Genomic DNA, 12,982 nt, shown 5'->3' on the forward strand with positions numbered 1-12,982 from the left:
TGTACGCGGCCTAATACATTTTTGACGACCAAAATCTCCAGTAAATTTTAGTCGTCTAAAATCTAATGGGTGTAGTTAAATTGTAATGCATTATTTAAGCTTTTTTGTACAATTTTCTAAATCGTTATATACTACTGCTGGAGTGAAAAATCAAATGTTATTATTTATGGTTAGTGATGGCCGAACGGTTCGCCCGGCGGTCGTTTCGCGGCGAATTTCGGCTGTTCGCGGTCCGCCCGTTCGGCGGACTATTGGCGCCGTTCGCCCGGCGGACTTCCGTGTTTACTGTTTAAAAGAACTTTGACCTATGATGACACATCCATCATGGGGTACAGGACAGCCAATTGAGACATTACAGCACATGGACACTTGGACATTCCCCCTAACTTATAAATACACCCGATCCGGCGGCCATTTTACATTCTTTCTTCTGTCACTATAGGGAGAGGTTGCTGTGTGGAGCAGGGAGAGATTGCAGTGACCCAAATCGCTAGCTATTTGGTACACAAAAGTTCTTTTCAGGACTGGTATAGGTGTTAGGTGTATATAGGTTTGCTGTGCTACTGATTGTTGCAGCAGCCTGAGTGTCTTTTGTCAGTTTAGAGAAAGGGACAGGACGGTGTGTCTGCTGTAGGGACAGTCAGTTTAGTCATTAGCTGTTACTATCAGGTCCACAAAAGTGCTATTCCAGTTATTGTTCCAGTAGCCTCTGTTTTGTCAGTTTATATAGGGACAGGCAGGAAGCAGTGTGTGAGGCAGTGAGGGTCAGTTTAATCAGTAGCTGTTACTATATTAGGTCCACAAAGGTTATTTTCAGGACTGGTATTAGTGGTATGGTAATAGGCTTGTACACGTATAATATTCTTTCTTCCAAACATAGAAAGAATATTATACTTGACTGCTGCCCTTCTGCTGCAGTCTGCTAATCATTCACAACCTACTTGTTCCACAAAGGTCCTTATAAGGACTGGTAATAACCTCGTGTAGGGTGCTATAGTCCATAGGGTTGAGTGAGGTACAGTCTGCTATTCTATAAGGACTGGTATAGGTCCACAATACATAGGGTTGAGGTGCAATACTGCTGACCGCTGCCCTATACTGCAGCAGTCCTTCATCGGTATAGGGACTGACGTACAGTCTGCTAATCAGTCACACACAACCTACTTATTCCACAAAGGTCCTTATAAGGACTGGTAACTTGGTCTGTCTAGGGTTCTACAGTACATAGGGTTGAGTGAGGTACAGTCTGCCATTCTATAAGGACTGGTATAGGTCCACAATACATAGGGTTGAGGTGCACTACTGCTGACCGCTGCCCTATACTGCAGCAGTCCTTCATCAGTATAGGGACTGACGTACAGTCTGCTAATCAGTCACAACCTACTTGTTCCACAAAGGTCCTTATAAGGACTGGTAAGGTATAGGGTACTACAGTACATAGGGTTGAGTGAGGTACAGTCTGCCATTCTATAAGGACTGGTATAGGTCCACAATACATAGGGTTGAGGTGAACTACTGCTGACCGCTGCCCTATACTGCAGCAGTCCTTCATCGGTATAGGGACTGACATACAGTCTGCTAATCAGTCACACACAACCTACTTGTTCCACAAAGGTCCTTATAAGGACTGGTAAGGTATAGAGTACTACAGTACATAGGGTTGAGTGAGGTACATTCTGCTATTCTATAAGGACTGGTATAGGTCCACAATACATAGGGTTGAGGTGCACTACTGCTGACCGCTGCCCTATACTGCAGCAGTCCTTCATCGGTATAGGGACTGAGAGTTTTGTCACAGGGTCATTTAAAAAATGACAGGCAGAGGAAGAGGCAGGCCCTTCCGCAGGGGTGGTAGGGGTAGGGCAGGAGCAACAGGCTTGAGCCAAAGTGGGAAGTTGCAGAAGGTGCGTTCAATTACTTTAAAGGATGCACCAGACTTGGTTGAGTGGCTCACTCAGCCTTACTCTTCTGCACCCTCCTCATCCTCTTGATCTGCACCCTCTTCTTCACTCTCTGCTATGTGCACCCCCAAAGACACTACCACCAACAACACCACCACATACCTTCCGCTTGAGTCACAGGAATTATTTTCCGATCCATATCAAGACATTTCTGATGCGCAGCCACTCTTGGTATTGGATCAGGATGAGGAGGTAGCAACAACCGCTACTCAGCAGTCTGACGACAGTACCCAGATCAGCCCAAGGAGGAGGTTGGTCCCGGGTGTTGCTGCCTACTCCGAGATCTCTACTTATAGCGGTGGGGAAGGTGACGTCGATGATGACGTGTCTAGTGATGTCACGTGGGTGCCCACAAGAGAGGAAGAGGAGGGGAGTTCAGAGGGAGATATGGACCAGCAGATAGGGAGGAGAAGCAGAAATAACTTACATTGCACAGGAGGGACAAAGCAGACTGCAAATGTATCAGGAGCGAGTCATCGACCATGTACGGTCACATCTGGCACTCCCAGGACACCGGCACATGGCTCCGCAGTGTGGGCTTTTTTTAACGTGTCCGCTGCTGACAATAGCATTGCCATCTGCAATCTTTGCAGTCAACGCATTAGTCGCGGTAAGCCCAACACTCACCTAGGGACGACCACCTTAAGAAGGCACATGAGCAGCCATCACCGAGCCCAGTGGGAGCAACGGAACACACAAAGCCACACTCCAGGCTCTCACCGTCCAGCCTACATTGGGTTAACGGCCGATGTGGACGCTCTGAGGAGTGATGAACCCCTGGACTACTGGGTGGTCAGGCTTGACCTCTGGCCAGAGCTTGCCCAATTTGCAATCTAACTGTTGGCTTGCCCCTCATCCAGTGTCCTGTCTGAAAGGACGTTCAGCGCAGCAGGGGGGATCGTGACAGATAAGCATACTCGCCTAGCTCACGACAGTGTTAACTACTTCACATTTCTAAAAATGAATGAGGCATGGATCTCAGAGGAATTCAACACATGTGACCAGTAGACCATGTATATGTCTATAAACAATTTTTTTAATCGAGCACAGAGACCTTCTTTCTTCATTTGGCTCACTTCCTTGTCCAAAAAAAGCACACCGTACTATAAGCCCGTACCCTCCTCTTTGAGGAGGTTGAGCGGTGTCATATTTCTACTGGGGCTGCTTATTATGAGGGGCTCCCACCATCCCTGTGCTGACATCCTCCTGGGGCTGTACCTCTGCTGTGCATATTATGAGGGGCTCCCACCATCCCTGTGCTGTGCTGACTTCCTCCTGGGGCTGCTTATTATGAGGGGATCCCACCATCCCTGTGCTGTGCTGAATTCCTCCTGGGGCTGCTTATTATGAGGGGCTCCCACCATCCCTGTGCTATGCTGACATCCTCCTGGGGCTGCTTATTATGAGGGGCTCCCACCATCCCTGTGCTATACTGACATCCTCCTGGGGCTGCTTATTATGAGGGGCTCCCACCATCCCTGTGCTATGCTCATTATGAGGGGCTCCCACCATCCCTGTGCTATGCTCATTATGAGGGGCACTCACCATCCCTGTGCTTTGCTGACTTCCTCCTGGGGCTACTTATTATGAGGGGCTCCCACCATCTCTGTGCTATGCTCATTATGAGGGGCTCCCACCATCCCCGTGCTATGCTCATTATGAGGGGCTCCCACCATCCCTGTGCTGTGCTGACTTCCTCCTGGGGCTGCTTATTATGAGGGGCTCCCACCATCCTTGTGCTGTGCTGACTTCCTCCTGGGGCTGCTTATTATGAGGGGCTCCCACCATCCCTGTGCTATGCTGACATCCTCCTGAGGCTGCTTATTATGAGGGGCTTCCACCATCCCTGTGCTATGCTGACATCCTCCTGGGGCTTCTTATTATGAGGGACTCCCACCATCCCTGTGCTATGCTCATTATGAGGGGCTCCCACCATTCCTGTGCTATGCTCATTATGAGGGGCTCCCACCATCCCTGTTATGCTCATTATGAGGGGCTCCCACCATCCCTGTGCTATGCTGACTTCCTCCTGGGGCTGCTTACGGTGCAGGTATCAGTGCTGTATATCACGGTGCTGATGTCAGTACTCTCTATCACGGTACTGCTGTCAGTGCTGTATATCACGGTGCTGGTGTTAGTGCTTTATGTCACGCTGCTGATGTCAGTGCTCTATATCACGGTGCTGTTGTCAGATGACTCTATCACGGTGCAGGTGTCATTGCTGTATGTCACGCTGCTGATGTCAGTGCTCTCTATCACGGTGCTGCTGTCAGTGCTGTATTTCACGGTGCTGGTGTTAGTGCTTTATGTCACGCTGCTGATGTCAGTGCTCTCTATCACGGTGCTGCTGTCAGTGCTCTCTATCACAGTGCTGCTGTCAGTGCTGTATTTCACGGTGCTGGTGTTAGTGCTTTATGTCACGCTGCTGATGTCAGTGCTCTCTATCACGGTGCTGCTGTCAGTGCTGCATTTCACGGTACTGGTGTTAGTGCTTTATGTCACGCTGCTGATGTCAGTGCTCTCTATCACGGTGCTGCTGTCAGTGCTGTATATCACGGTGCTGGTGTTAGTGATTTATGTCACGCTGCTGATGTCAGTGCTCTCTATCACGGTGCTGTTGTCAGATGACTCTATCACGGTGCAGGTGTCATTGCTGTATGTCACGCTGCTGATGTCAGTGCTCTCTATCACGGTGCTGCTGTCAGTGCTGCATTTCACGGTGCTGGTGTTCGTGCTTTATGTCACGCTGCTGATGTCAGTGCTCTCTATCACGGTGCTGTTGTCAGATGACTCTATCACTGTGCAGGTGTCATTGCTGTATGTCACGCTGCTGGTGATCATCTCCTGCACCCTCTTCTTTGCCTACCCTGGTCCCTGACCTTCCCTCTCCTCCATTGCCTTCATGCGCTCCACAGTCCTGAATTGCCACAACAATTTCCCATATAAAAAAAGAATGCTTGTAGTTGTCGATCCCAGATTCACCTCATACATGTGTTATGTCATTGGACATGTGGTGGGACTATGTTTGCACAGCTATTAATTATTTTGTGGCTGCAAATTTGACCTGTAGGTTTGCGAAGTTCGCCTCCCATTGAAGTCAATGGGGCCCGCCGCGAACGTTCCGGTTCGCGAACTATCGGCCACGTTCGCGGTCCGCGTTCGCGAAACGTCCCGTCAGAAGTTCGTCCATCACTATTTATGGTATTAAGGTTTGAACATGCACTACAGACATAGATTTAGTCATTATATAACGTCTTTATTTAAGTAAAACCGTTTCATCAAGAATATTGCATTTTTGACAAAAATATAACATAAAAATAACAAAAAAAACTCTTTGCATGATGGTGATGATGCCAGTGCCACCATGCAGTGCACTGCCAGTGGTCACTGGTCAGTGGAGGTCTGTAATGCTGCACAGTGATGAATGGTGGTCTGAGGGATGGACTGTAATATACAGTACCCTGGATGCCACTGCCAGTAATCAGAGGAAGCCTGTAATGCTGCACAGTGCTGTCTGCACGGACAGTGGTCTGAGGGGTGGTCTGTAATTGTAATGTACTACACACTCACAGTCTGCTCTGCTCTGGGTGCCTGGCGGTCATCTCGAGAGTTGAGACTCGGGAGTTGAACAGATTCAGTTTTGTCTAGGGTTGCCACCTTTTCTACAAGCCAAACCTGAACACTTTAGCGGCCTAAGCCCCTGTACACACGGTCGGAGATTCTGCCAACCAAATCCGTCGGATTTTGTCCGTCAGATTTAGTCTGACGGATTGTGTCCAAAACTGTTGCATACACACGGTCGGACTAAGTTGTGGAAAAATCTGATCTTTCAGAACGTGATGACATAATTTCGTTACGATGGGACTAGATTCAGGCTAGTAGCCAATAGCATTGATGTAGGAATTTGATCTGAGCATGCGTGGCACTTGGTCCGATCAAAATTCTCTACACATGATCGGATTAGGTCCGACCGGCCCAGTTGGTCGGGAAATATTTCCAACATGTTGGAAAATTGGGTCGGACGGAGATTCGGACGGAATCAGTCCGATGCATACCACACACAGTCGGATTATCTGACAACACGGTCTGATAAGACGCATTCCGACGGATTCTCCGACCATGTGTACGCGGCTTTAGACACCTTTGGGTGCCCCAAGAAGAGTAGTAATCTTGTGTGCATAGTGTGTCGTAGTCAACAGTGACTGTGGCCAAATTGCTCTTTCTTACATCATCACCTTGCCACCCATTGATGCCAAACTTGCCCCAAGACAGCCCCTTGCAGCTCCTGGATGGCAACAGATTTGTGTAACTATCTTGGTTACTTGAGGAGCCACTGCCCAGTTTGAATAATGTGTCCGGTTTTCAGTCTGCCCAAAACCTGGACACATGATTGAAAACCCAGACTGTCTGGGTGAATCCTGGACAGGTGGTAACCCTAGTCTCATCGGGACTCGGGAGGTCTAGCTGGTCTGTAATGCACAGTGCTGCTCTCTCTGGTCTCTGTAAGTCATCACGGTGCACACAATCGAACAAGCTTGCTTTCTGAGAGCAGATTATGGAAGCAGGCGAAGTTCCTTAAAAAACAAATGAGAGTTCATGAGGGTAAACGTCCCTGCCTCACATTTTTGTCTAGTTTTCGTTCATCAATGAAAATGGATTTGACTTTCTTCATAGTTTTCGTCAGTGAATGAAAATACGCTCTATGTTTTGTTTCATGTTCATCACAGTAAAAATGACGCTGACGAAAAAATAATTTTGTTGACAAAATTAACACTGGTTGCTGTGCACTGTGCGGGGAGCCGAACTAATAGGTTTCTATGAGGTCTATCTTTTTTTTTTACAAGCATGTGATTAGAGCCTGAGGCTCTAATTGGCTTGTAAAAGGTTGTCCTCCCACTTGTGATATTAGCGAATCAATATTCGCCATCGGTTTCTGGCTTCTTGTCCTGGCCAATCAGGACAGGAGGCTGAAGATTTGGAACCCGGAAAGAAGACCAGGTTAATGTGGAAGCTGTGGCGCCTTGTGTTAGGGGAGCCATGAGCACTGGAGGGATCTGTTTGTGGGGTGAATGCGGACCTGGAGTGCTTTGTTTGCTGCCCCCCCCCCCCCAAATTTTGTTTTTAGCACAAGCTGCCACTGTTACAAGTGTTTATATAGCGCTTTAAGTATTTATTATACATTCACATCAGTCCCTGCCCTCAAGGAGCTTACAATCTAAGGCCCCTAACTCACATTAATACATACACATACTAGGGCCATTTTAGACAGAAGCCAATTAACCTATCAGGTATTGTTCTTTCACTAACATTGCTTTATGCAAAAGATATACCTCCTGAGATCCAATCTGAGAAGACAATATGGCAACTTACTGACTTGACAAGAGTCCAATATAGTTTTTTTGCAGTTTGGCATTACAAAGAGTGTTTTTCTGATAAAGTAAAAAGGCATTTGGTATGAAAGCAAGAGCATTACTGATACTGGCTCACGGGCATAGAGAGCCAGGGAGTGTCAAGATAAGGGTTCTACTAGACAACAGGGGGGGGAAACAGGGGAACATACCAAATACACGCAACATCAAGTAAACACGGTGCCGTGGAAGCACAGGTATGGAGAAGCTTGTGACTCACTGTATGTGACAGTATGGGGCTACAGCCCAGTATAATCTGTGACTTATGGCTTACCAAGACTTTCCTTTCACTGAGTATATGTATTATTTAAAGTGAAATAAGGTGGTCTTGGAGGTAACTTTAAAGTGTTACTAAACCCATGACAGTAAAATAAGTGTGTATATGCAGTAAAGCATGCTTGTTATACTCACTGTGGAATCTAAGGGTTTAATCCTCTCCATTGTCTAAAAAGGATGTTTGAGCCTGTCTTCTCTGACCCGCCTGTTCTTCCACAGTCCCCAATTCATCTCCTGATAGTACAGGGCCAATCAGCACTGCCTAGACCAGGGTTTCTTGGAACTCTAGGGTTCCTCCAGTGGTTGCTAGGGGTTCCTTGAGAAATTAACAATTTCTGCCTGTTAGATAAATTCCCACTGCCCCCACTAATATTTTTAGCTACTTGTAAGGGGGTAATTCTTCCCAGTATCTACAAAGGTAAGGAGCATTCTTCCCACTGACCATTACACTAATGTATAATGAGTTGTAGATATAGTCATTTTTAGCAGGGGTTCCCTGAGAGCAGAAAGTTATATTAAGGGTTCCTCTGTGTTGAAAAGGTTTAGGAAGGCTGGCTTAGACAGAGGGTCGGACATCCTGCAGACCCATAGGACAGTCAGAGTTGAATGAAAACTCATCCTACAAGCTTTATATACTGCTGATGAGTAAAGGTATTTAGCAGTTTATATTTACTAAAATAATTGCATTTCCATGTTGTGTGTACTGTGGGAGACCAGATATAGCGAATGCAGGGCCCTGGGTTTATTAACACTTTAACTTTTATATTTTCCATCCTATGCTAAGTTTTAACTGGCTGGGTTTCTTTATTTTAAGCACACATTAGTGCCTGTTCACATATATTTTTTCTTAATTATTTATTTATTTATTACAGGTACTTATATAGCACTGCCAATTTATATAGCGCTTTACATATTTATTATACATTCACGTCAGTCCCTGTTCTGTAGGAGCTTACAATGTAAGGTCCCTAACATTCATACATGCAGTACATCATACATACTAGGGCCAATCTGGACAGGCACCAATTAACTTGCCATCATGTCTTTGGAGGAAACTGGAGTACCCATAGGAAATCCACACAACCACAGGGAGAACATGCAAACTCCAGGCAGATAGTGCTGTGGTTGGGATTTGCACCAATGACTCCAGTGCTGTTAGGCAGAAGTGCTCACTAGACACTGTGCTTCCCTATTTAGTGCAGTGAATCATGTTTCTCCACATTGGAAGAACGCAGGTCATACACACAAAAAAAACTAGTTTTCTATGTGCCCTGTTGCACTGCAATGCAGCCTAGAGCTGTGGTGCAGTGAGCTGCAATGGAAGGCAGACATGCTGCATTTTATCACAGTGCACAGGAAGGCACCACATCCCCCTACTGTCGGCTCACTGCAGCTAGAACAGACAGCTGACTGCACATTAAACTGGTGTACTGCGTGGGCAGTGTGAACGGTTACTCACGTAGAACATTGGAGCCAAGTGGAAACATATGAATACAAAAACCAAATAAATTTAAATAGTAAAATTGTCTCCGCTCTAATTCATCCCAAAGGTGATCTGTCGGGTTGAGGTCAGAACTTTGTGCAGGCCAGCCGAAACTTGCTCATCCATATCTTTATGGACCTTGCTTTGTGCACTGGTCCAAATAATTTGGTGGAGCAGGGATTATGGTGTGGGGTTATTTTTCATCAGTTGTTTCCCTTAGTTCCAGTGAAGGGAACTCTTACGGCGTCAGCATACCAAGACATTTTGGACAATTTCATGCTCCCAACTTTGTGGGAACAGTTTGGGGATAGCTCCTTCATTTTCCAACATGACACTGCACCAGTGTACAAAACAAGGTCCATAAAGACATGGATCAGCGAGTTTGGGGTGGAGGAACTTGACAGTCCTGACCTCAATAGAACACCTTTGGGGTGAATTACAGCAGAGACTGTGAGCCAGGCCTTCTCGTACAACATCAGTGCCTGACCTCCCACATGCGCTTCTAGATGAATGGTCAAACATTCCCATATACACATTACTAAACCTTGTGGACAGCCTTCCCAGAAGAGCTGAAGCTGTTATAGCTGTAAAGGGTGGGCTAACTCAATATTGAACCCTACGGACTAACTGGGATTCCATTAAAGTTCATGTGCTTGAAAAGGCAGGTGTCCCAATACTTTTGGTAATATAGTGTATATTAAATGCAATAATAAATAAGGGGTGGGGGGTTCTGTGTAGATATGGAAATAACTATTCAAAGCCCAGCTCCAGAAAACTTGAAAATGATTCCATGCAGTGGGGCTGTGCCTGACCTGCAAACATTAGTTGCTAGTTTAGGTCTAGGAGACTTGTTAAAGTACCTTATTCCCCCGCTCCTCTGCACTGCTAGACTGGTTCCAACAAAATCATCTTCCCTGTGATCCTGCGGTTTAAGGTCCGAACATCATCGAGGCCATTGTATGGACTATAGCCCTGTATTGGGGATGATGATACCGAGGGATAGTCCACTGCCAGAGCATGACGTAGCCAAGGATCAGGTAAGTAAAGGCGCTTCTACTGTTGATTAGACTAATCAAGCACATTACCGCCCCACTGCAAGGGATAATTATAAAGTTTTTTGGAGTTGGGCTTTAAAGCTGGACTCCAAGTTTAGGTCTAGACTTGTTAAAGTACCTGATCCCCCGCTCCTCTGCACTGCTAGACTGGTTCCAACAAAATCATCTTCCCTGTGATCCTGCGGTTTAAGGTCCGAACATCATCAACGCCATTGTAGGGACTATAGCCCTGTATTGGTCATGATGATACCGAGGGACAGTCCACTGCCAGAGCATGAGGTAGCCAAGGATCAGGTAAGTAAAGGTGCTTCTACTGTTGATTAGACTAATCAAGCACATTACCACCCCACTGCAAGGGATAATTATCAAGTTTTTTGGAGTTGGGCTTTAAAGTTGGACTCCAAGCAAATATAAAAACCACCAATGCATGCAGTTATATATTTGACAGGACAGTTCTGCTTTTTACCAAGTTGCTTCAGGATGGCCATGCCCCAGGTAGCGTCCCGAAACCTGTACTGTGTCCTTCTGATCCAAGCGTTGTGCCCTCCTGGCTCGTCCTGTACTGTGCTCCTTGTGTCTATTGGTCTTTGATTTATGGCATGTTTTCTTATTGTTTAAAATTGATTTGATTGAAAGTACCAACAAATATGTTTAATTCTATCAACTATTTATATTTTCATTCTTGAGAGTAGGTGTAAATTGGGACAGGCTGGTAAGGGGCCTTAGTGCATTACTTTGCTCAGGGGTCCATGATGCTATTAAGATGGCCCTGGAACACGGAAGTTGAGAAGAAAGCAGAAGGTTTATCTCATCTCAGACTATTGCTGCTCTTTCATTGTCTCTCCACAGACTGGAGGTGGGGGGGGGGGGGGGGTTGACCAATCTTTGTTGCTTAACTGTAGCAGACAAAAGTCATGTCATCATGCTGGCTCTGAAAATCTAAGGAACGGATAGACAAAACTACAAATCCTTTGGCAGGTATAGCAGATCCCATATGTATAGAAGTTCAGTAGCGTAAATTAGCCCTCTGTCTTGAGTTCAGCTTTAAAATGAACACTTGCTGAAAACAAGTCTTTATTAATAGAATTATTATTATTATTTTCAGGTCTGTTTGGATTTATCATTATGACCATCCTGTTGATCCCTTTCTACTACATTCCTGCCGGCGGCTTCAGTAACAGCGAACGTGGAGTTTTAGAGGACTCTCTGGATGCCTTCTGCCAAATGGGTCGCCAGCCACTAATCATCCTGGCCCTGATAGGTAATATCACCAGCATCGCCTTCTTTAACTTCGCTGGCATAAGCGTGACCAAGGAGATCAGTGCCACTACTCGCATGGTGCTAGATAGTCTGAGGACTCTGGTCATCTGGGTCGTCAGCTTGGCCGTGGGCTGGGAACAGTTCCATCCGTTGCAGATTCTTGGCTTCGTCATCCTCTTGTTGGGAACGTGCCTTTACAATGGATTCCACAAAAAGCTCATGTGTGCACGGTGCAAGGAGCAGAGCGAGGAGACACAAGGCCTCCTAAACGAAGAACGGACAGTGATCAATAGTGACAGTTAATGGGGTCAACCTAGATCCCTGGCACTAGTTTTTCATTTTATTTTGCAGCCAAACTTCTTCCGAGGACTTTGTTTTATTATCAAAGAACTTTCCAATTTTATTTGAGAATGGTGGAGACAGAAGTACCCCAGGTTAAAAAAAAAAGGGACTTAGTAAAACTTAAAGGGGTTTTCCATTTTAAGCAAAATACAGGTGAACACTTGTAATGATATTTGACTATTTAAGGATACCTATTTTAAAATAAGTGCCTGTTATTTATAAATTCAACAATTTAATACTTTTCTTGCGGCAAAGCCTTTTCCACAGTTTATTAATGATGAGAAAAATTATGGATGATAAGGGTTTCATGTTCATACAGGAGCTGGATTAAGGCTGCCTTTACACTTTAGTGACCGTGCAGTTTTGCACATTGACACACATTAAGACACGATACAACACGTGGTCTATAAGCTTTGTGGTGCATCACCATTCATTGTAAATGACAGCTCATTGCACATACAGCATATAGGCAAAACAAACACACCTGCACGAAAAAAGGGGCAAGTACGTTTTCGGCCCCTGGATGTGTGCTGATGGCTCACTGAAAACCAATAGGCGTCCTTAATGCACTACAGGTCAATGCACCAACACAAGGGCAAAAGCAAACAAGTGAAAATGGTAATACTGGTAATATGGAGTCATGAAGGGCCATTCTTGTCAGACATAGTTATGTGAGTATGTGAGCTGTAATTTCAATAGAGGAAGGCCTATAGATGTAGTGTATCTATAGTTCGCTAAGGCATTTGATACAGTACCCCATAAACGCTTTATTTACAAATTAAGATCAATTGGCATTGAAGAAAGTGTATGCACGTGGATAAAAAACTGGATACAGGAACATGTCCATAGAGAAGTGATAAATGGATCTTTTTCTAAAAGTAGCCTAAAGTTGTAAGCCGTGAACCCCAGAGCTCTGCCTTGACATCAGTTCTGTTTAATTTATTCATAAACAATATAGAGGTTGGAATAAATAGTTCAATCTCAGTGTTTCCTGATGATACCAAGCTTTGCAGGGCAATTACTTCACAACAGGATATAGCAGCTTTAGAAGAACACCTCATTAAAATGGAGGGGTGGGCAGCTATATGGCAGATGAGGTTTAATATCGAAAAATGTAAAGTAATGCACGATAAATGCTAGGAGGAGAATCTCTGGGGAAATCAAAGATGGGAAAGGATCTGAGGGTCATTGTAGACC

The 12,982-nt window shown here is 45.5% G+C and overlaps 1 protein-coding gene across 1 annotated transcript in view; it reads left to right on the forward strand.

The window, feature by feature from the left end:
• SLC35F6 (solute carrier family 35 member F6) overlaps nt 1–12,026 on the forward strand; it is a 64,431-nt gene extending 52,405 nt beyond the window's left edge. Inside the window, exon 6 of the mRNA XM_077489008.1 lies at nt 11,289–12,026. Within this exon, the coding sequence (XP_077345134.1) occupies nt 11,289–11,746 (458 nt within the window). The 3' untranslated portion in view covers nt 11,747–12,026. The remainder of the gene's footprint in view (nt 1–11,288) is intronic.
• The last annotated feature ends 956 nt before the right edge of the window (nt 12,027–12,982 follow it).

The sequence above is a fragment of the Lithobates pipiens genome, unplaced genomic scaffold (genome assembly GCF_037356315.1).
Source record: "Lithobates pipiens isolate NorthernLeopardFrog02 unplaced genomic scaffold, aLitPip1_a1.2 Scaffold_18, whole genome shotgun sequence".
Lineage (NCBI taxonomy): Eukaryota > Metazoa > Chordata > Amphibia > Anura > Ranidae > Lithobates > Lithobates pipiens.